Source organism: Diadema antillarum, unplaced genomic scaffold, assembly GCF_040938485.1.
Source record: "Diadema antillarum isolate AM-2024a unplaced genomic scaffold, OU_Dant_1.0 seq00001349_RagTag, whole genome shotgun sequence".
Classification (NCBI taxonomy): Eukaryota; Metazoa; Echinodermata; class Echinoidea; order Diadematoida; family Diadematidae; genus Diadema; species Diadema antillarum.
In genome coordinates this window covers 750,712-775,515 of record NW_027272114.1, presented here as the reverse complement: position 1 = coordinate 775,515, position 24,804 = coordinate 750,712, and the positions used below count along the sequence as shown (strand labels likewise).

The following is a 24,804-nucleotide window of genomic DNA, read 5'->3' as shown; positions in this document are numbered from 1 at the left end:
TCTCGGAAGTTGCTTAAGTTATCTTGAAACTTACAACATATTTAATGCATGTTCTGCCTGACAGTGATTACCTTATGAAATTGTCCACATGTACTATCTAGACCTATTTGGAGAATCATGCATTATGGCGGAAGCATACCAGTCGCCATAACAACATTTCTAGTTTAATTTATACAGACCTTTGAGCATTAACAGGCATAATACATGCCTTGTCCTGTGTAATTTTCATTGCATTCTTTGTGTCTTGTACATAGGTTGCACCTTGAGTCATGATGCAGGTGCAGACAGGCAATAGAAGACATTAGGACCCTGATACCAGGAAAGTCCTGCCGCTGTCACACCAACCTTTCCTGGCCAACAGTGATTTGTGTGCCACAATGAGCTACGGATGTTTCCTATGATGCAGAGGTGGAAGTGACTTGGCTGTAATACTCGGTCCAACAGTCTTTAGAACATCTTTGTCTACATCTATAGGGTATTTGTCAGAGGAGAAAGGCAAATGAGGCACTTACCTGCTGATGTGGATACAAGGATTTTCAGCTTTTTGGATCATGCACTGCAAATCTTTTATTGACATGCAGAATCACAGCCAGGCACACATTACTTGACTGATCAGCGCAAACTTTTCCAGCCACAGCAAGATGCATGAGGGACTGATCAGCAGAGCAGTGACTCTACCCATTTGAATCTGATAGAAGACGTCATCCTCACCATCAAGTGCCATACATACGAAATTGGTCAGAGGAATATTGGGTTTCACCTGACCAGGTGATCAATGTACTTCCGACACTCTTGGTCAGTCAGAGAGGTATTTGATATCCTTGCATACTTCTGTTGCCATTATTTTTGCAGACTTGTAAGTGTGCATTCGTCCAACAAAATTTGCTTCGCCACTTTCAGAAGCCATCTTTATAATAAGATATTGTACAAAATCAAAAATATCAGTCCAGAAACTTTGCATGTTTGTACACATATGTACCATGAGTTGCAAAAGTAAAGATTGAATCTCTCTTAATTCTGATGAGACTGTATGTAGGCAGCAGATATATTACACTTATGCTATCTATCTGAAGATCCATTTGTTTATGACATGCTTAATATCTTAGATTTACACATGGCAACTAACAGCAAGATTTGAATGCAGCAGGAACATAGCAATTAACCTATCAGTGATCAAATCCCAGCACAAAATCTGTAAAAGCGTTGTAGGTTATTGTGTTTATGTACTCACCTTAGCTCTCCTCCTCATTATTTTTTCAATGCAAGATGGCTGAATCTTTTTTCAATGTGTTTGGCATGAGTGATGATGATGGGAGTGATTTTGAGGGCTTTGCGGCAAATGAGATTGGTAGGAATGACTGGAATGACAATATTAAGACTGATACAGTTGGTATGTTGAACCCGATTGATGACGATGCAAGTTCGAGTGAGGATGATCTAAGTTCAAGTGACAGTGATGCAGGTGCAAATGAAAGTGATGAAAACGACAGTGAATATGATGACAGTGAGGAGGACACTGACACAAGGACTGATGCTTGGGAGTGGTCTAGAGACCTGCATTCCTTTTCGGCTAGATCCTTCTCAGGACCTCCTCCTGGACCGACCAAGAAAGTGAATGAAAAGTCTACAGTGCTGGATTTTTTCTTCTTGTTTTTTCCTCTGACTCTGTTTCAACACCTGGTCCAGGAAACAAATCGGTATGCTACACAAAAGCAACAAATTGACCCGGACCTTCCACAGTGGCAGCCATTGTCAGTGGAAGAAATGAAGTGTTATTTTGGTATTAGGTTGTACCTCAGCATAATTCCTCTCCCTAAAATGCGCTGGTTGTGGAGCGCCGATGATGTTTTTGGCCATCTTCGTATCGCTAGGTTCATGACTCGGATACGTTTTGAAGAGATTGGCCACAATTTGCAGGCTCATCATCAGACCCAACAGCTACCAAGTGAGCACCAAAATCGTGACAAGCTGCACATGATCAGACCAGTGTTGGATGAAGTTTTGGCGAACTGTTTGCAGCAGTATAACCCTCATCAAAATTGTTCAATCGATGAGGCCATGATTGCTTTCCGTGGCCGATACGGGTTTCGCCAGAACATTCCAAATGTTATGCCAGATAAGTGTGGGATAAAGGTATGGATGAGAGTTGACTCTGTGAATGGATATTGTAATGAGTTTCAGGTGTATGTAGGGAAAGAGAAGAAAAGATGGCATCAGACAGGGTTTGTAGGGCGTGTAGTTAGGGAGTTGACCGAGCGGCTTAGGGGAAGGAATCATGTGATCAACATGAGCAACTCCTTCATCACTCCTGATCTGTTGGAGAAACTCCAGCAGGAGGGCATCCTTGCTCGAGGGACAGTTCATAAGAACAGTCGAGGATTGCCACATGCTGAACTTGCCAAGCCAGGGCTTAAAGACCCAGGTGAGTACAATGTGGTCCAGTGTGGCCAGATCTCAGCCTATGCCTGGAAGGGCAAACGTGTTGTAAATCTTCTGTCTTCCGCAGATGATCCTACATACGAGAAAAGTTTCGATCGCAAGAAGAAAGATGGGAACAAGAGGGTGGTTCAGATCCCCGTTGCCCTCTATGAGTACAAGAAATTCATGAGAGAAGTTAACCAGCTGAGGGTGGAGTATCCAACAGGTCGCCAGAGTCAGCGGTGGTGGGTGTATATCTTCTGGTTTCTCTTTGATGTAGCCGTAGCTAATGCATTCATTCTGTGGAGCGAATCTGAGGCCCATCGGAGGGAAGCCGGAGGTGGACACTCACATTTGTGGACTCAGCTTGAATTTAGGAAGCAACTGGCAAAATTCCTCCTCCCCAGAAATGTTGGCAATGAGAATCGTACTGATCATGTTCTTGCAAAGAGACAATCCCGACGAGCATGTCAGGGGTGCAAGAAAGAGCGACGCAGATGCGAGACAAAGACATTCTGTGTGAAGTGTGATGTGGTGATGTGCAGCAGATCATTTGCTGCATATCATGGCTGGCTCTGATTGGGTGTTCTCTACATGAGTGGCATCCTGCTGATCTTGCTAGAGTGTCAGTTGTCTACTCTGTTCAGATCTCAAATTGCAATTTTTTTATTCCTATTATATATTTAACTTCATTCTGATTTAGTGCTGAAGCAGTGTAGAAACCATTTCAGCATTTGCACATTTATCCCTCAATGCAGTTTCCATATTTTGTAGGATACACTTTGTAAAATTAGTATGTCCCATGTCCTTAGACTTCCTTCAAGGTTTAGTAGAGGATTATGTTTCTAGACAAGTTCTGTTTAATTTGTGTGAAATAATGTTGCTTGGCATGTATGCTGTAATTCTCGCTATCGCCAATGACGTTAAAAGTACCCGGATGTGGCTTTTTCGTCAAGATTTAGTGCACTTGGTAGCAAGGGCACTTCCGGCGCGGGGCATAATTATTTGCACAACGCTAGTGTGCGCGTACGTGTACCTTACCTAGTGAGCGCAGCGCCGACCACGGATACTAGTACAGTGGGCCGCTGTACCGCCCGAGTCAGCGAGTGGCCAGGCTTGTCATACTCGTACACTGTAGTCCCCGCCGCCGGCAGCGGCCGGCCTTGCATTAATAAGCATCATGCACCACTGCACGCAGCGCATAAGCTAACACATACCGGTACAGCGTACTGCTTGATCATGCGATCGATGTGCACATCACAGATCAGTCATCTCTGCATACGCTGAAAATATGCTGGAAAATATTCACCCACCTGGATATACAGTATATCGTCATGGAATGCCCATCTTTTTTTTTTTTATTTGTTCTCTGTCGAAATGTTGCGAACACAATCGGGAACGAACAGTGATCTCGAACTTATCCTGTCTCCGAAGCAATTTCTTCCAAGTAAGTGCGTACAATGTACGTAGGCACTAGGCCTACGACCTAGTGCTACTACCACTACTAGTAAGTCGCGTGTGCACGTACTGCGCTGTGGAGCCACCCGTAAACTTCACCCACGCGGCCACGTCACGTCTCGCATGCCAGTAAGGGTCCTATTTCTGCAGATTTTTTTCATTTATTGTCGTGCGAACAACACATGGCAGCTTCGCAGCAACAACCAATAGTTGTATTAACAGCAATTTCTTAAGAATGGAGAAATTTCAAATCATATCAAAGCTGTGATTCAAGTTGAGAAAAGCGGAAGTACACGTAGAATACAGTCGGTTGTGTGTGTAAATAGCATTAGTCACGTATCACGCGCGTACGAACGGAAGTGACTTTGCTACCGGACTATCCCATAATGCACCGTAAATGATGCTTAAATCAACATCCGGGTACTTTTTACGTCATTGGCGATAGCGAGAATTCTAGGATATTGCTTCTTGATGTATTTCTTTTTGTAAAAGCTTCTCCATTTTGATACATCCACCTCTGTTTTTCCACTTCAAAATTTCTCTTGGCAAATGTCGTTTTTGTTTGTTGCAGTTTTTGAAGTAATTTAAGGTAATGGGAGTGATACTGAAGGCTTTGCAAATAATGAGCTTGTAAAGAATGTTGGTAGTGAAGATGATATTGCTGCTGGTGTTGATGTAAGATATCTCAGTGATAGATTTTTTTTTTTTGAGTGAAGATGATCACACATACTGCAGTGGTAGTGATACCTACAGAGAGGCTTACACTATAGGAGTGGTCAAAACCTGCTTTTTTATAAGACAAGGTCTTTTTCAGGACCTGAATCCACCCTGACACAACATTGCTGAGTTGTTGTTTTTTATTGCCCTGTGATTATGATCCAGCACTTGGTCCAAGAAACAGGGAGTATATTGTCCCATTTTTTTCTGTTGTGGGTGTTTTTTATTTCTTTCTTTCTTTCTCTCTTTTTTATACCTCCGCCACGAAGTGGTGCCGGAGGCATTATGTTTTCGGGTTGTCCGTCCGTCCGTCCGTCCGTCCTTCCGTCCGTCTGTAATGAATTTTGTGGACAGCGTAACTAAAAAACCTTTTGAGGTATCCTGATGAAACTTGGCATGTATGAGTATAAGGGGGTGAAGTCGTGCCTATCAACTTTTGGGTGCACATGCTCAAGGTCAAAGGTCAAAAGGTCAAGGTCAAATGCTAAAAATTTCACTTTTTCCCCCATATCTATGTAATGCCTGAAGATATTTTCTTGAAACTTAGTGAATACATGTATTACCCAATTAAGATTCTCTGATGAACGTTTTGGGTCATGAGGTATGATTATGAACTTTCATCAGTATCTACGTACCCCTAAAATAGGAGTGTAAGTCCATACATGGAAATTGTTAGTGAATATTGAGAGGTACCACTTCCTAATGCAAACAACTGTTGCTTAGATGTAAACAGCCTACTCTCCATTACATTCAAACCCATTTCAAAAACCTTCTTCAAGCAGACTAATTATCTCACAGTCTTCCAAATAACTCTGCCAAAGTTAATGTAACAGTGTTTTACCTCAGAATACCATACTCTTTCTACCTTGGAATACCATCCTCTGTGTTGTCATATCAGCGATTGAATACAGTATATCTTTTCTCCAATTGATAGAAAGCGTTCTTTTGACCTAGTGACAGATCTTCTTTGCTTTTTCCCAGGAATGTCTAATGTGGCAATTCCAGCTCCAATTATTACACTCTAATGAAGTCACTGCGTTGGTGCCCGTTAGTGCCACGTCAAGATCTAAAGCAATAATTCTACTTGTCTGTGTACAGAAACTGGCCTAAAGATTACATCCCCCTATAGTCATGAACAGTTTTTAACATGTTTTCTCATCTCCAAACAAATTATTAGAGCTTTATTCTGATAGTATCTACTTCAATTTTCACATGAGATACATTTGTGACCCGCTACAACAAAAGGATCCGAAAGTTGGGAGAGGACATTTTTTAAAAATGGCATGACATTATTTCCTTGCTCTTCTACTTTCATTTCATATATAGCACAACTCATAAAAGTACTCAGTTGTGGAGATATCGATGATTTTATTAGCGCATGTCAAGTTGTTGAGGAAATCAGAGTTTCGAGAAAAACGCCTTCAAAGTTTTCCTTCCGACACTGTCATAGTCAAGGGGAGGCGAGACACTTCTTATCGATTTGACCACCGCGATCTTCATTCAAGCTTAGCGCCAGCGGTCTACGCACGACCAACCAGTAATCAGGATGCCACGCACTGACCAATAAGATCATTCCCTCTTTGCTTGGGGCAGAGTCTAGCAGCGGCGCTAAATCCAAACCTTCGGACACGTTTCTGTTACGTTGAAAGTCAGAAAATTTTGGCCCAGAAAAATGATTCGACACCATGCCTATTCTGCAAGTAGAGGCCATGCTGTATGGTGACGATATAATGGTTCCGAAGACTCTATTATAACCCGTCACAGTGTACAATACACTCGCATTACAATGATATTCAGGTTACAACAAAGTAATAATTCAGGCCACAAAATTAATCAGCTATATATTTCGGTGTATCTTATTTGTTTGTTATATAATGGTCCCAAAGCCTTTGTCATAACAGGATTTGATAGTCCTCACTACATGAATGCACGGCAGTTTACTTAAATCTATTTTTTTTTCTTAGATTTAAGCAATACCTTTAATATATCATTGCCTCTGTTTTGTTCTCTGTATCGGTAGCTTGTTTTCTTTTCTTTTCTTTTGGTTATCTCACAGAATGTGTTGCATTATTATGTTGAATAATGCGTGCATCAAGCATTGATGTCCCAATTAGGCTGCAGTTGTTGTTGTAATTATGTCTTTATTGATAAGTCAAACAAAGGACATGTTGACATACACCAGGTCCATGGTCCTATTCTGGACACATGGCAGGTTTTGACATACTTACAAATACTTACACAGTGAATAAATAACAATATAGCTGTATTCTCAACAGATTTGTGAGGTTTACAACAATTACACAACATTGATTACACAAAGTTTATACATTTCCCTACGCAGTATACATACACTGTATTACCAATGACTCATTTTGTTTTTTTTTCCAGGATGCTCTATTAAATTTTCTGACAGATCGAGTGAAATTTGAAGAAATCATTTTGTCCGCTATGAATGCATTTCCAAGCAGTTGCATGGCAATCCAACTTTATTAATTTATGAATATTTTGTCCAGCCCACCGGAGGTGTGGGGAGACTAAGGGATCGCCTGCGGCATCTGTCCATCGTCCGTCCATCCGTCGTCTGTCCGTTCGTCGTTCGTCGTTCGTCCGTCTGTCCGTCATCCGTCCGTCTGTTGTCCGTCCGTCATCCGTCCGTCATCCGTCTGTCCGTCGTCCGTCCGTCAGTCGTCTGTGCGTAATGCTACAAAAACTTGAATAACTCTCTACTGAGGATTTCAATTTTAATCAAACTTGGAGGGAAGAGTGGTTATACAAAGTTACACATTTTACCAAACATGAAGGGCACCTCAAGGTCAAAGATCACAGGCGGAGGTCAATGAACTTTAGGGCCCAATGTTAAGTTTTTAGGGCGCGTTTCGTTTATGGCTCGTAACTTTGGATGTATCTGTTTGTGACCAAACTTAGATGGTAGATGTCCCTTGGGAAGTTCAAGGTTACCACAAGGTCAAAGGTCACAGACAGGGGTCAACAAACTTTTAGGGCCCAATGTTAGGTTTTTATGGCGCGTTTTGATTATGGCTCATAACTTTTGATCCCTTTGTCTGTTTGTGACCAAACTTGGATGGTAGATGTCCCTTGGGGAGGTGAAGGTCATCACAAGGTCAAAGGTCACATACAGGGGTCAACAAACTTTAAGGGCCCAATGTTAAGTTTTTATGGCGCGATTTGATTATGGCTCATAACTTTTGATCCCTATGTCCGTTTGTGACCAAACTTGGACGGTAGATGTCCCTTGGGGAATTAAAAGTCATGACAAGGTCAAAGGTCACAGAAAGGGGTCAACAAATTTTTAGAGCCCATTGTTAAGTTTTTATGGCGCGTTTCGATTATGGCTCAGAACTTTTGATCCCTTTGTCCGTTTGTGACCAAACTTGGATGGTAAATGTCCCTTGGGGAGTTGAAGGTCACCACAAGGTCAAAGTTCATAGGCAGGTCAATGAACTTCCTGGAGTTAGAAAAATATTAATTTCTTGTATGTGAATGGGCGAGACACAATTTGGCACTTGCCTTGTTTGGATAAGTGCCAAATGTCAATACAGTAAACCATTACATTAATACCCAAGTAATGTAATATTCATCATTACTACATTATTACAAAGTGCCTTTCATTCTTACATGTTACTTTCTCTTTTAGAAGTGATTAACATCCCCCAAGTTCTGGTCTTTACTTGCATAGAATATGGTGAATGATGGAACTATTGCATGTCTGCTTATGTCTTGATAGAATGCAGTGGGACTTTGTTTGGATTTGTATGTTTTGAGTACCTTCAGTAGGCCTTTCAGTCGTTTGTTTTCTAGTGTTATTTGCCCCCTTGCTCCGATCTCAATAGCAAGAAAGGAAGGCTTATAGCCTTTGCATTTTAGCTCATTCAACAATTCTCTACTTTTCTTTCATGAGTGGCCTCAGTGTTGGGTTTGAAAGGAACTGTCAATTCAACACTTAGGATTCGTTTCACTCTTTCTAGCAAGACTACTATGTCTAGTTATTAATAAATTGTAACTACATGGGGTGGAATCATTCTACCTGCCACTTTGCACCCATCTAGATCAGCGTATATGACATGGCCAGTGGGAAGAGACTCTTTGTGTATATGTATATATTGCAATATGTTGTTGTGTCTCCATTCGTACCTTTCTAAAAATGCCAGGCAATTTGACAAAATATGGTGGAGAGTGCAGGTTGTATAAGGACAAAATACGCATTTGTCTGTATACCTTTCCCCCACCTATAAAGATTTGCATATGATGGTAAGGAGTCAATACATGCATTTGTTAAAAAACTTAGTACCCTTTTCAAGAATTTGTACATAGTTGGTTTCCAGCTGAGGTTACGAATTGACCTTGCACCAACAGCAGCTCGATTAGTATTTTTTTTCCAGTACTCGGTTATTGATTCTTCAAGTGCCCCTTAGTCGTTTTCTTTACAGAATTCCACTTACTGTTATCGACATCAATGGTGTCTTTGGCCTTTTGCAGACTTTCAGAAAAGTGGGCCATCATTGACTGCTTATTTGGCCATTTTAGTTCTTGCCTGAGAGTACAATAAAGTGCCTGGTTCACTAAGTTGTCACCTTTTATTCTTGACCGCTCGTATGCGAGGGTATGACATTCTCGATAGATGTCTGATATTTATTGTGGTATATTCATTCCATTAGGAATATGTGTACGAGACCTACATTGCGTTGCTGGGGCAACAAGACCTCGTATGATCTACAAAATGTCAAATGTTTAGGAGAGCCAAAAAACGTGGCAGCCAAAGTACAGTAGCGAAAGGGATAGCCTTTCCTTTGACATGCCATGGTGGCTTCATTTTTGGAGTAAGATAGTTGGGATTTGGCCAGGACATCACTTAACCTATTAATCCAAAAAAGTCATTTTCACCAAAATTTCATATACTATTAGTTACCCCCTGCTTGTTCATGAAATACGGGCAAATATCTACGGTCTGGTGCCATATTCCATGAGGCCGGTGGCCGAATGGAATATGGCACCAGACCGTAGATATTTCCCATATTTCGTAAGAACAAGCAGGGGGTAATGATTTTATCTTTTAGTGTAAGTGCTAACCTTTCTCTCGCTGATTTCCACTCGTAAATTATGTTGAAGTCGCCGGCTGTCAGCCATATTGACTTACGTCTCGCGAGCTGACTATGCGCGCATACAAATACGTACACACCATAAGATACTGTAGTAGCCAGATAACATCTTCAAAGACAGCGCGTCTCAGGCAAAGACGCACATGACATGAGACGTGTTGTCTTTGAAGTTGTTGTTGCTGCTGTTGTTTATCAAGCATCTTTGAGTGGTCTCAGGTGATGTGCGTAATATGCTTGAGGACCGCCTGCTGTCCTTTTGTTTTGTACAGGATTAGCGCGCCCTTTCATGCGCAGCTAAGCTAGCTATGTGATATCATGGTCATCACATTGTGGAATACGGAATATATTCAGTGGTGGATTTTGGTAAAGTGCATGCGCACAATATGACCTTATCATGGAATACGGGATATATTCAGTGGTTGATTGACCAATGAGATTACAGCAAAGATTAGCTCTTCGGGAGGGGATACCCATCCATTTTTGTCGAGCCCACCAGAGGCGTGGGGAGAAGTGTGTCCATGTGTACGTACATGAAACTGATCAGTTGAAGTTGTTTACAGCAATGAGTGACAAAAACATGCGCTTGTAAGCATGCTTTTAATTGTTGAGTGCGTGTGGCAAATTTTTGCTTGTGACATCAAAGCCATGCAATGTACCAAAACCATTGAGTCAGATGTGACACAGGAGCCAATAGAAATTGTGATGTCAGCTGTGCCACAGTGTGCAATGACACTTGTTACAGCCATGTGATGAGCAATCAACCAATGGAATAGCTACATTTTTTGTTAGGTGTTGTATAATCTGTCATATTGCCAGTTCCCTCTGAAATATGTATTGTAAGGTTGTCAGTTTAATAGTATGTTTGTTTTTTCATTTTCTTAATAGTAACAAGTACATCCATACCTGGATGTTGCCACGACATGACATGTGAAAACTTTTGGTGGCATACCTTTGAGCATTTACACCTAATATGTCCGTCCAAAACACCAGTCAAACGTGTTTTTTTAGATATTCATTATTGCTAAATGGAGGCCATTTTTAGTAGTTGTACACCCATGTTTCTTCTTTATCATTTGTATCATGATACAATGTCAGACTGCAAGTGATGTCATCATAATTATAGTAGGTGCAGTCATGTGAGAAAGACTAGCTTGCATCTGGTGAGTTCTTATGCCTACAAAGTACTTTGCTGTCTTGGTGGTCCTTGGTAATTGTTTCACATCTGGGCCCCCTTTTATCAAAACTTATAATCGATTATATGCCCCAGAAGTCAATGATAACTTTCCCAAATCAATCATACAGCGATCACCCACCTTGCGCCCTAGCGGGCACAACCAGGCCAGCCAGCCCTTCAAGCCAGCAAGGACTAGCAAGCAAGCACTGTGTGTGCAGGCTGTGCAATGAATATGCGAGGAAAACATCACATGAGTTTGTAACAAGTTTACGTACAGCATTTTCTCAATGCTCCAAAAGGTTTCTGAAGTCCTAGCGCATAGGACTTGAAACAATGCATGCACGACTTTGACCTTCAGTCACACTTCAGATATATTCTATGTCAGATTACCCATGTATTCTATCATAATCAGGTAGATTTAGGGGGAGGAGTAGTTCTAACATTTGTTAGCACCACACACAGAGCACTACATGCTGCTGGATGTATTCTGTGCATGGATATAGAGTGATAAGATCGTCACATCATTTTTAAACTAGGCATTTTTGGTGTGTGGTGTGTGGTATTGTAGTGCAGAATCTTGTCTGTGGGGGAATGTTAACCAGTATGATATATTAACTGAAGGACTTCCCTGTAGCAAGGCAATATTTAACATGCAATCCCAGAATCACTTGTATATTATGCATATAATTTGTTTACCAAATGTTTGCAGATTATTCGATATGCAGGATTCAAATGATCTCTTTTTCCAAACAGTGACGAATTAATGATAAGGAATAATTTCACTTAGTAGTTTCAAAATTGTTTGAATTACAGTGTGCACTGGCTTACATGTAAACTGATCGGGTATACTTAAATGCACATGGACAACAAACAGCAGTACACTTCACTTCGAAACATTTTGCAAAAATAGCTGTGATATAGATTATACCATGGTGCTACAATGTACAAGACAGTGTGATTATGTGAATTTAAGATGTGTCAATTTCCTTCTTCTCTTTGTGTAGATAAAGTAGGTTTAGGAATTTTATGCTGCTAATTAAATATTGCATCTTGAAACATAAACCCCAATGTGTGTTTGTATAAAGTGGTCAAAAGAAGATAACAGATACACAGATTGAAATAATTGTACAAAAATCAGGTTTGTTTTAGTATGTTCATTGTTTGGTTGTAATTATAAGTATAACTAACACAGTTGTTAAACACATTCAAGAGAATAAAAAAAAAGATTGTTTTTTTTTTTTTGGAAAATGCTTGTCCTCCATCTCTTTATTACAACTTTGTGTTAGCCTGAAAGCTTACTGGATGAGCGTTACAGATGTGATTTTGCAAGTGTCTTCATTGTGAAATATTTTGTACCTTCAAGCAAATCATGTATTTTCCGCTTTGCCTGTTGGATGTCAGAGGAGTCAATGTTTGGTCTTTTGTGAGTGTGTCGTCATCAGATTCTTTGTCTTCTGAAGACAAATGATGAAGTTCTGGGAGTTGACTCAAATCATCTTCCTCCCCATTGCCATTGCCTTCCTCCCTGTCATGCCTCTTGCATGCATACAATATACTTCTCTTTCTTGAGAAGAGATGAATATGATACGTTACTGAAGCTCTGGCTGCTAAGACTGATATCACTGTTGATAGGCAAATGCCAACATCTGAAGTGGAACTCCAGAAAGACGTCAGAGATGTAACTTGTGGAGATTTCTCTCCATGAATAAAGGGTTGAGCCCCTTTTCTTCTTGAGGGTTTGTACCTTCGTTCTGACGATTTGGTCATATGACAGATGGATTTCAGAAGTTTGCATACCTCTGTCAGACTATCCCAAAACTTGTGCTGAGTTTTAGGAGCATAGGCTTTGATTTTCTCCTTGATTCTGAAATTAGAAAGCTAATGGGTAATTCGACGATAACACCGTGACACTTTTGAGTATAATATCACTCATCAAATGTAAATAACAGACAAAATGTAAGACTTGAGAACATTTTTTTATTGTGTATCTATACATATCGTCATAAGCAACTTTGAAAAGAAAAGAAAGAAAGAAAAATTGCTTGGGTAAATGAGTTATGCATAATTAATTACCACTGTAACACTGTGACGTAAAATGGACATGCATTTTTGTGCGCTTTGTTTACTGACCAAACTCTGTGAAGTTAATGAACATTTTGATAAGTGGATCTGTTCATTGGATGTACTAGAGTCTTAATGATAATAACAAAGTAAAATTTGATTAAAAAGTCAATTGACAGGAAAACTATGACACAGATTATCAATAAGTGCACTGTAATACTGTGACTGTAACACCATGACCTCTTAAATGCGTGTAGAAAACATATATATGGAGAATCTTGTTGTCTTTCTTACAACTCATAGCATTTCTTCTTCAGGTAGAATGAAATGATGATTCTCGAATGTTTGACATCACAGTATATATAGCACTTCCAGATAAAACAAAACATCACTGAAATAATATCAGATTAACAAAAAAAACAAAATAAAGAAAAACTTTGCACTGTAACACCGTGACATATCATACATGTTTGTACACATTACAGTTAGGGACCCGTCACTGCTCTTTCAGTAAAATATACTTTACGTTTTGAGGTGTAGTTCCCTCTGTCATCATTGAAAGCTTGTTAGATATTTCTGAGTGACCTTTTACGGTCTACAACTACTCTTTTAAAGTCCAATTTGTGTATTTAAGATGACATACAAATTTGAAACTTTGATTTAATACCCTTTGGTCACGAAGCCAGGAAAACCCACTTAGCAATTTCAGTAACAATAGAAAACTTAAATTAAGCAACTTGTGTTTTACATAATGTACCACAATTATTCTTCTTTTTCTAAGATGTACTGGAAAATGAACATACCCACTATGTAGAAATGATTATAATGCAAATTCTCATTCATACACATAAATCACAGTGAGTGTGGCTCTTTTTGTGGTGAAACTTGTAAAGCTGTAATATTGCGTGCAGCACTGTGAACGGGAAAGTAGTATTCAAGTGAGATTAACGTTTGGTAGACACATTGATCTAGCTTCAGTATGCCCTAAGTATTTTTAGGCCTCCGCCACGAAGTTTTCGGGTTGTCTGTCCGTACATCTGTACGTATGTATGTCCGTGCTAACGAGAGTATGCTTGTGTGGCTAGGAGAACAATAGTGCACAATAGATGACCTTTATTCCGTCAGGCTTGTGTGGCTAAAATTTTTGCTTGTGTGTCTATTTTAACAAAAGGGAGAACAAAGGGGTAGACACAAAAGTATATCACCGTAAGGTCGTACGTCCGTCCGTACGTCCGTCCGTACGTCCGTCCGCATTCGTTTACGTGATAACTTGAGTAATATTGACTGGAATTCTGCTAAACTTGGTCCAAAGTATGATGGGGCAATTACTTGATTGGATTTTGGGTGAAATTGGCCAAAGGTCAAAGGTCAAGGTGAAATCATTAAATTGTATCTGTTTACGCGATAAATCTTGCTATTTCCCCGATATCCTTGCAATGCCCGAAGGAATTTTCTTGAAACTTTGTGTAGACATGTACTACTGCATTAAGATTCTCCAGAGAGAGTTTCATGTCACAAGGTCAAAAGGTCAAAGGTTAGGTGAATATGTCACAATTTCACTTTTCTCGCAAATGGTTCAATGTATCTTCATGGAACTTGGTACATACGCATGAACTGACTGGCAGGGATTTTCTAGGGAATGTATGGGTCATGGGTCAATAGTCAGGGGGTCAAAGGTCAAGGTCAACTCCTCAAAATTTTACTATTTCCCTCATATACTATTATATGCAATGCTTGCATTATTATTTTTAAAACTAAAACTTGATATATACATGTATTCCCTAATGGAGATTCTCTGGGAAATTTACAGCCAGAAGGTCAAAGGTCAAAAGTTAAGGGTCAAAAGCCAGGTTTAAAGGCAAAAATATATACATATTTTATACTGTAATTACACTCTTTCTTCATACCTTGCAAATTACTCAATGCATAAACTTATAAAAGGGTCAGTCAGAAGTCAAGAAAAACTTCTCAATTCCCCAAATACAGGTACCTGCACTCTTAGACAATTATAGCAAACCAAGTTCAAGGAAAAGTGAACATTCAAGATATTTCTGACAAACCTGTCATTTCAACATTTTGTCAGTTTTGTGAAACTGTCATAACACATTGTGAAGACATTGTACCATACACCTATTGGGAGAATCATGCATTATGGCAGAGGCATCAGTCGCCATAGCGACATTTCTAGTTTTAGGATACCAGGGAAGCTGCAGCAAGACTTCAGACCATTTATGTAAAGATAAAAAGAACACACTGAAACACGCAATTAAGGCACAGAGTATGACAAATGACCAGTCTAGGATACCTTTTGGATACTAACATCAGTGTGCATGCAAATTGTCAGTCCATGGCATTCACCACTAGACTACAGCAACTGTTCAAAAGATTTAAAAAAAAAAATCTGTGGCAGAATCCAACATTAACTTGTTCTTGAAAGACAGAGCACTTTTATAATAAAAAAAAAAAAATGAAAATGATCAAATTCTGATGATTGCATACAACACTGTGTAAAGCAATGATTACATGTATAACGTCTCCCGCTCCATTTTTGTGAGCACCTAATAGCATAATTTGGATAATATGCTAGAAAATATAAAGTCAGCAGTGTAGGGCTCTATATTTGCAGTTGCAGAGTAGAGGAAGCATTGTGGACAAAAACTTTTTTTTCTGGTATTTGAGTCTACAAAAGAAGAGTCAAACCAAGTGATAAAAGGGTTAATTATGATAAAAATACCAAACAAAAGGTATTAACTCAACTAAAACTGTTGCCTTAAATGTTCAAAACCTTCAGAAATATTTGCTCTAGTTATAAATCTGGTACATTAGGTGGTACACTGTGAGTGGACTGCTTCCATTTTAACCCATGTGTTCTGTGTGTTGATTGGCATATCAAACCCCATGGCATTGTAAACACAGTTCTAGATTTTTGGCACAGAAAGGGTTAAAATTGAATGATGCTGGCAACAAGTAAAATTGATCATCTTTGTGGATATACTGTAGCTTGACCCATCTGTTATGAATAATCTGTAAAAAACTTCTATCTTTTGAGCAAATGTGACATAGAAATCAGGTCACTTCAACAGTTAGTTATTGGTAATCGGGTATGTGTCCTGTGTTATTGCAATGCAAGTCACGGTGTTACAGTCATGGTGTTACAATTACTGTAACACTGTGACACATTTCAATCAGCTTAAATTAATTAACAAAATGAGTTACCATAATTTTAGTACTTGTGTATGGTAGCTATACGTGGTCATGATTTGGGCTATCAAAATAATTCCTTTTGTGTTTGTAATTTTCGAACAATTCGAAAAACATCAGTTTTTACTTTAACACCGTGACATTATTGATTATCGTATTTGAGACGTTTGCTGAAGCATAACACTTAGAAAATCTTGTACTTTGATGAATTTGTAGTGATCTTCAACCCTAAAACTGAAAACAAAGGCAAAGTTTTTACCTCCTTTATCATGTTCTCATGCTACATCCATTTGAAACTTCTGTATTTTTCAGATATTTATCTCAAATTTCATTATGCTGAGTTTATTTGCATATTTAGCAAAGTTAATTATGTAATTTTCTAACATGTTAGTTTAGTTTATTAACAACATACATGTGAATTTGAATATATAACATAACATGAAATTACATAGGGTAAGATACAATAACATGAAAATCTTTTATGAGAATACAATGATATACAAGGTTCTTACAGCTATGGAAGCATATATTTTACATACTTATATTTATCTTACATAAGAATACATGTGGTATGATACTGATTTAATTTAATTGATATACATTTATCACTGAAAAGGCAAAGAGAATGAATAAGTATGTAATATAGACATATATAGACAAAGGTTCTGAACAAAAAAAAAGTAGAAGTAGAAAACATAGGATAATGTTGTTAAAGGGGGCACCAAAAGTTAGCACAAGTGCTAGTAGAGAATGGTTCTCTCATTATAGCTATATTTAAATGCTTATTGCAAGTTCTAAAAGGTATACCGTTCTAAGTAGCTGTACTATAAAAGTATATTAAGCTAAACATCTAAATATCTTTTCACCACTAAACTTCATTTAACAAGTGATTTTTTAGGTTTCTTCTACACAAGATGGTCAGATATGAAAAATTCAGTCCTTAAGCTTTCATTTGATACCCAAATCAATGAGATTTGACTATTTTGAAAATTTGATGGTCATGTCCACTTTATCATGGAATTGCCCTAATGTTTCATTATTGTATCAAAGGGCAAGTCATGTTTGAACATGTGAATAGGTTGAATGAGTTTTACTTTAAAATTTCTTGAATATTATATAATCAATTATTCAAATGAAAAATCCTTTGAATTGCAAATCATAGAGTACTCTCTTAAAAAATCGAGTGAAAATAGTCCCTCTAAAAGGAGTGAATACAAAAAAAAGTAAATTTAGAGTGAAAAAGGAGTGAATTTTTTATTGTGATTGTACATTTTCACTCATTTTGGAGTGGCCCCAGGAATAACTTAAAGGACAAGTCCACCTTCATATTAATGTGGATTGAGTGAATGCAACAATATTAGTAGAACACATCAGTGAAAGTTTTGGGGAAAATCCGACAATCCGTTCAGAAGTTATGAATTTTTAAAGTATCTGCGCAATCACTGCTGAATGAGGAGACTACTACAGTGTATGATGTCACTTGCGTACAACAGTATAAGGAAAATAAAAAGAGAATTCCACAAAACTTTACTTTTTGAATAAAGTGCACATTTCTTTGACTCCTTACTGACGTGTGTTAAGGGAAATATTATTCCCCTTGCCTTGTGAAAGAGAGAAGTCGGGTGTTCTTTTGTTATGGGAGAAAAGTGAAAATATGTTGAATTTTCTGTAATCTTTCTTTGTATGGTTGTACTCATGTGACATCACAAGCTATAGTAGTCTTCTCATCCAGCCGTGACTGAGCAGAAACTTCAAAAATTCATAACTATTGAACGGATTGTCCGATTTTCCCCAAACTCTCACTGATGTGCTCTACCAATATTGCTGCATTCACTCAACCCACATGTCTATGAAGGTGAACTTGTCCTGTAATGATTTTGGAATGATCCCTGATGTCACTCTAAAAAAATGTTCATTTTCACTCAAAATTCACTCCAATTTCACTCTAGATTCACTCTTTTTTTTGTGTTTGCTCCTTCAAGAGTAAATATCTTCACTCAATTTTTTTTTTTTTTAGAGAGTAGAATTACTTTTGTTTGCAATATATACTACTTAGTATATCAAATGGCAATTAGTTACTGAAAGAAAGAAAATTGTTTAATGAATGAAAAATCATAGAAGATAATGCTCATATCCTCGTACCATTCTTTGATACTTTTTCATGAATTTGTTACAATTAACTACTAACAGAACAATGGAGAGGAAATGAGGAAAGTATAGCATAGCGTCAATTGCCAGAATGACTCTAGTCCATCTCTTCTGTTCCATGATATGGTGATGTCTTGAACAGTCATTTTCCTTGGTTGTTTAGGTTTTAAGTTTAGTCATCTACCAAATTATAGCCCAACAGTTAAACTTGACTTTCATAAATCTTCCAATTTCTTGAATTTACTAATATTTGTATAAGTTTTCTTGCATTGATTATAAGGTGAACATGATTAACCAAGCTATATGACAAAAAAAGTCATGATTATCACTATTAAACATGATTATCACCAAGATTTTTATACAAGAAAAAAAAGTATGTAAATAAGCTGAAAGAAAAACTATTCCAATTATCAATTTTTATCATGATTATCACTGCATATCATTGATACCAAGACACATTTATGAGAATAGAAATGAATGGTTTTGATTACTGTATAAAATATGTGTAGTCAAGTAGAATCTTATCCAGTTCCAGATGTGGGAATTTCATGTACTCTGACATAAATTTTATGGATACTGAGTCGTGGTTTTTATACTTTATTGAGGTGGGTTCATAAAAATGCATGTATATCACTTCAAATTCTTTTCAAGACATTACACAGGAACTCTTTTACTGTTCTGTCTGTCTTATAAAGAAATACCAGTTTTCAAGGTCCCCCAGCAAATACACACATGAACTTATTGTAAGTAGTGGTGACAATATGGGCATCAGTGACAAACACCGACTTATCAAATGTCTTTCCCCCATGCCAGTATTCCCTCTCCTGATAATTAATAAATCTTATGATTTTTTTATCTCTCCCATTACATCAAAGTGTTCACATGGGCAGTGGTTTACAAAGAAAAAAAAATATCTGGCTAATAAAATATGGTTCTCTATATAAATTGTAATCTTAAAATCCCTCACCAATCACTTAATGCAACAGTGCAATAATGCTCTTTACATCACGGGTGAGTAAAATCAGGATCAGTTGGAAGAAAACTAAACAAGTAAAAACTTTAAAGAAGAATTATGGTATATCACAGTTATCTCTAACCCATGTCTACTTTTGGAATGTTAAATGCCATGTTTTGGTGTTGATTTTTTAAACGCACTGTGGCAGCCGATGGATGATGATCTCAGTACATGTACTGCATTCAAGCTGTCCAGTTCAATGGGGTTCAGTTCTGGTGACTTATTGGAGTTTTCGACCAGACAGTCATGTTCCTGGTCATGCATTTACCTGCTGCTCTTGAAGGGATTATTATCTTGTATGAATCGATAACGAGGAAACCTGATAGCAAGGAATGGCTTGAGGGTCCCCTCTAGGATGTGCTGACCATCACTTTAAGCATTCATATTTCCAGGGAATGTGGGAAAATTCTATGACCCTGTATGAAATACTTCATTCTCCAAATGTGGGTCTTCCCTGTGTGCTTTGGTCAATGAGAAAAGTGTCATTGCTTTTCGTGGCATTTCCATAAGATTTGGAAAAAGAAGTATCAAACCCTCATTAATAAAGACTACATTATCAAAATAAGGGGGGAAACAGAACTTTTGATTCCAGCGTTGCAAGAAGATTTTTTACTATTTTTCCTCACAACTTTTTTTTATGCCTCCGCCATGAAGTGGTGCCGGAGGCATTATGTTTTCGGGTTGTCCGTCCGTCCTTCCATCCGTCCGTAATGAATTTTGTGGACGGCATAAATAAAAAAAACCTTTTGAGGTATCCGAATGAAACTTGGCATATATGTGTATTAGGGGGTGAAGTTGTGCCTATTAATTTTTAGGTGCACGTGCTCAAGGTCAAAGGTCAAATACATAAAATTTCACTATTTCCACCATATCTATACAATGCCTGAAGATATTTTCTTGAAACTTAGTGTATACATGTATTTACCCAATTAAAATTCTCCGGTGAAAGTTTGGGGTCATGAGATCAAAGGTCAAAAGGTCAAGTAAAAATGTTAAAACTTCACGTTTTTCTCTATACCTTGGAATTGTTCAAGGTATCTTCATGGAACATAGTATATGTACTGACTTGCAGTGATTATCTAGAGAAATTAGGGTTCATAGGGTCAAAAGTCAGGGGTCAAAGGTCAAGGGCAACACTTCGAAATTTTACCTCATATTCATGCAATGCCATCAGGATTATTTTTTTTTTTACACTTAGTGTATGCATGTAAAACCTAATAGAGATTCTCTGGAAACTTTCTTTTTTTTTCTTTTATTATTGCCTCAAAGGTCAGTAAAAACTAACAACTTTAAACTCTTATCATGTCTATACTATATTTTCTGTTGCATAAAGCAGTAAGGTGAAGTATTGAGGCTTGAAGTTAGATTGCCATAGTTACACATCTCACCGATGGTTTTAACCATGTATTTATGGAATAATGTATGTTTGTTCTACAATTGATTGACCTTTGAGATTTAAAACTCACAATATATGCCTTGTTCTGTATAATTTTCATTGCATTCTTTGTGTCTTGTACAGAGGTTGCTCCTTGAGTCATGATGCATGTGCAGACAGGCAAGAGAAGACATTAGGACCCTGATACCAGGAAAGTCCTGCCGCTGTCACACCAACCTTTCCTGGCCACCAGTGATCTGTGTGCCACAATGAGCTACGGATGTTTCCTGTGATGCAGAGGTGGAAGTGACTTGGCTGTAATACTCGGTCCAACAGACTTTAGAACATCTTTGTCTACATCTATAGGGTATTTGTCAGAGGAGAAAGGCAAATGAGGCACTTACCTGCTGATGTGGATACAAGGACTTTCAGCTTTTTGGATCATGCACTGCAAATCTTTTATTGACATGCAGAATCACAGCCAGGCACACATTACTTGACTGATCAGCGCAACTTTTCCAGCCACAGCAAGATGCATAAGGGACTGATCAGCAGAGCAGTGACTGTACCCATTTGAATCTGATTGAAGATGTCATCCTCACCATCAAGTGACATACATACGAATTGGTCAGAGGAATATTGGGTTTCACCTGACCAGGTGATCAATGTACTTCCGACACTCTTGGTCAGTCAGAGAGGTATTTGATATCCTTGCATACTTCTATTGCCATTATTTTTGCAGACTTGTAAGTGTGCATTCGTCCAACAAAATTTGCTTCGCCACTTTCAGAAGCCATCTTTATAATAAGATATTGTACAAAATCAAAAATATCAGTCCAGAAACTTTGCATGTTTGTACACATATGTACCATGAGTTGCAAAAGTAAAGATTGAATCTCTCTTAATTCTGATGAGACTGTATGTAGGCAGCAGATATATTACACTTATGCTATCTATCTGAAGATCCATTTGTTTATGACATGCTTAATATCTTAGATTTACACATGGCAACTAACAGCAAGATTTGAATGCAGCAGGAACATAGCAATTAACCTATCAGTGATCAAATCCCAGCACAAAATCTGTAAAAGCGTTGTAGGTTATTGTGTTTATGTACTCACCTTAGCTCTCCTCCTCATTATTTTTTCAATGCAAGATGGCTGAATCTTTTTTCAATGTGTTTGGCATGAGTGATGATGATGGGAGTGATTTTGAGGGCTTTGCAGCAAATGAGATTGGTAGGAATGACTGGGATGACAATATTAAGACTGATACAGTTGGTATGTTGAACCCGATTGATGACGATGCAAGTTCGAGTGAGGATGATCTAAGTTCAAGTGACAGTGATGCAGGTGCAAATGAAAGTGATGAAAATGACAGTGAATATGATGACAGTGAGGAGGACACTGACGCAAGGACTGATGCTTGGGAGTGGTCTAGAGACCTGCATTCCTTTTCGGCTAGATCCTTCTCAGGACCTCCTCCTGGACCGACCAAGAAACTGAATGAAAAGTCTACAGTGCTGGATTTTTTCTTCTTGTTTTTTCCTCTGACTCTGTTTCAACACCTGGTCCAGGAAACAAATCGGTATGCTACACAAAAGCAACAAATTGACCCGGACCTCCCACAGTGGCAGCCATTGTCAGTGGAAGAAATGAAGTGTTATTTTGGTATTAGGCTGTACCTCAGCATAATTCCTCTCCCTAAAATGCGCTGGTTGTGGAACGCCGATGATGTTTTTGGCCATCTTCGTATCGCTAGGTTCATGACTCGGATACGTTTTGAAGAGATTGGCCACAATTTGCAGGCTCATTATCAGACCCAAGAGCTACCAAGTGAGCACCGTGACAAGCTGCACGTGATCAGACCAGTGTTGGATGAAGTTTTGGCGAACTGTTTGCAGCAGTATAATCCTCATCAAAATTGTTCAATCGATGAGGCCATGATTGCTTCCCGTGGCATGTATGGTCTTCGCCGGAACATTCCAAATGTTATGCCAGATAAGTGTGGGATAAAGGTGTGGATGAGAGTTGACTCTGTGAATGGATATTGTAATGAGTTTCGGGTGTATGTAGGGAAAGAGAAGAAAGGATGGCATCAGACAGGGTTTGTAGGGCATGTAGTTAGGGAGTTGACTGAGCAGCTTAGGGGAAGGAATCATGTGATCAACATGAGCAACTCCTTCATCACTCCTGATCTGTTGGAGAAACTCCAGCAGGAGGGCATCCTTGCTCGAGGGACAGTTCATAAGAACAGTCGAGGATTGCCACATGCTGAACTTGCCAAGCCGGGGCTTAAAGACCCAGGTGAGTACAATGTGGTCCAGTGCGGCCAGATCTCGGCCTATGCTTGTAAGGACAAACGTGTTGTAAATCTTCTGTCTTCAGCAGATGATCCTACATTGGAAAAAAGGTTTGGTCGCAAGACGAAAGATGGGAAGAAGAGGAAGGTTCAGATCCCTGTTGCCCTCTATGAGTACAAGAAATTCATCAGAGAAGTTAACCAGCTGAGGGTGGAGTATCCAACAGGTCGCCAGAGTCAGCGGTGGTGGGTGTATATCTTCTGGTTTCTCTTTGATGTAGCCATAGCTAATGCATTCATTTTGTGGAGGGAATCTGAGGCCCATCGAAGGGATGGCGGAGGTGGACACTCAAATTTGCAGACTCAGCTTGAATTTAGGAAGCAGCTGGCAAAATTCCTCCTCCCCAGAATTGTTGGCGACGAGAATCATGCTGGTCATGTTCTAGCAAAGAGACCATCTCGACAATCATGTCAGGGGTGCAGGATAGTGCGACGCAGATGCGAGACAAAGACATTCTGTGTGAAGTGTGATGTGGTGATGTGCATCAAATCGTTTGCTGCATATCATGGCTGGCACTGATTGAGTGTTCTCTGCATGAGTGGCATCCTGCTGATCTTCTGGCTAGATTGTCAGTTGTCAATGCTGTTCAGATCTCAGATGGCAATTTTTTTTTGTCCCTACGTTTAACTGATTCTGATTTAGTGCTGAAGCAGTATACAAAGCATTTTAGCATTTGCACATTTACCCCTGCATTACATTTACCCCTCAATGCAGTTTCCATATTTTGTAGGATGCACTTTGTAAAATTAGTATGTCCCATGTCCTTACACTTCCTTCAAGGTTTAGTAGAGGTTAATGTTTAGACAAGTTCTGTTTAATTTGTGTGATATAATGTTGCTTTGCAAGTATGCTGTTATTCTATGACATTACTTCTTGATGTATTACTTTTTTTAAAGTCTATTTTTCCACTTCAGAAGTTTCTCTTTGCAAATGTCTGGTTAGTTTGTTGCAGTGTTTAAAGTAATCTAAGATACACGTAATGGGAGTGATACTGAAGGCTTTGCAAACAATGAGCTTGTAAAGAATGTTGGTAGTGAAGAACAACTATTTGATGTTGCTGCTGATGTTGATGTGAGATATCTCAGTGGTAGATTTTTTAGAGTGAAGATGATTACACAGACTGCAGTAGTAATGATACTGACGCAGAGGCTAACACTTAGGAGTGGTCAAAACCTGCTTTTTTTAATGAGGTAAGGTCTTTTTCAGGACCTGAATCAACCGTAAGACAGCAGTGCTGATTATTGTTTTTTCCTTATTGCCCTGTGATTTTGATCCAGCAGTTTGTCCAAGAAACAGGGGCATAAAGTAAAAAAAGAGCATATCGTCTGTTGAGAATGAGAAGGGCTTTAAAGTCTTCTCGAACACTATGTGTTTTGTGGTCACTTAACGCCCTTATCATTCTCAACCGATGATATTGTCCCGTTTTTATGCCTCTGCCGTGAAGTGGTGCCGGAGGCATTATGTTTTCGGGTTGTCCGTACGTACATCTGTCCGCATTCGTTTACGCGATAACTTGAGTAATATTTAATGGAATTTAACCAAACCTGGTCCAAGTATAAAGTGTGATGGGGCAATTACTTGATTAGATTTTGGGTGAAATCGGCTTAAGGCCAAAGGTTATAGGTCAAATCATGAAATTGTATTCGTTTACACAATAGCTCAAGACTGGATCGAGCAAATTTCACCAAGCTTTGTCCTAGGATGATATATGATGGGACAATTACTTGATTAGTTCTTGAGTGAAATCAGACAGAGGTC

The 24,804-nt window shown here is 38.8% G+C and overlaps 2 protein-coding genes across 2 annotated transcripts; both read left to right on the top strand.

Annotated features, from left to right (window-relative positions):
* Positions 1–252: 252 nt before the first annotated feature.
* Positions 253–24,357, top strand: LOC139708574 (piggyBac transposable element-derived protein 5-like). The gene is made up of 2 exons (XM_071620512.1): positions 253–795; positions 20,829–24,357. Exon 2 carries the CDS (start codon positions 21,841–21,843, stop codon positions 23,563–23,565), a length of 1,725 nt encoding a protein of 574 aa, XP_071476613.1. The 5' UTR covers positions 253–795; positions 20,829–21,840; the 3' UTR covers positions 23,566–24,357.
* LOC139708579 (piggyBac transposable element-derived protein 5-like) lies at positions 1,267–2,997 on the top strand. The gene has a single exon (XM_071620516.1). It carries the CDS (start codon positions 1,267–1,269, stop codon positions 2,995–2,997), a length of 1,731 nt encoding a protein of 576 aa, XP_071476617.1.
* Positions 24,358–24,804: the final 447 nt, after the last annotated feature.

Coding starts and splice junctions, on each gene's coding strand:
- LOC139708574 (XM_071620512.1), top strand. CDS start 21,841: ATGGCTGAATCTTTTTTCAATGTGTTTGGCATGAGTGATGATGATGGG.
- LOC139708579 (XM_071620516.1), top strand. CDS start 1,267: ATGGCTGAATCTTTTTTCAATGTGTTTGGCATGAGTGATGATGATGGG.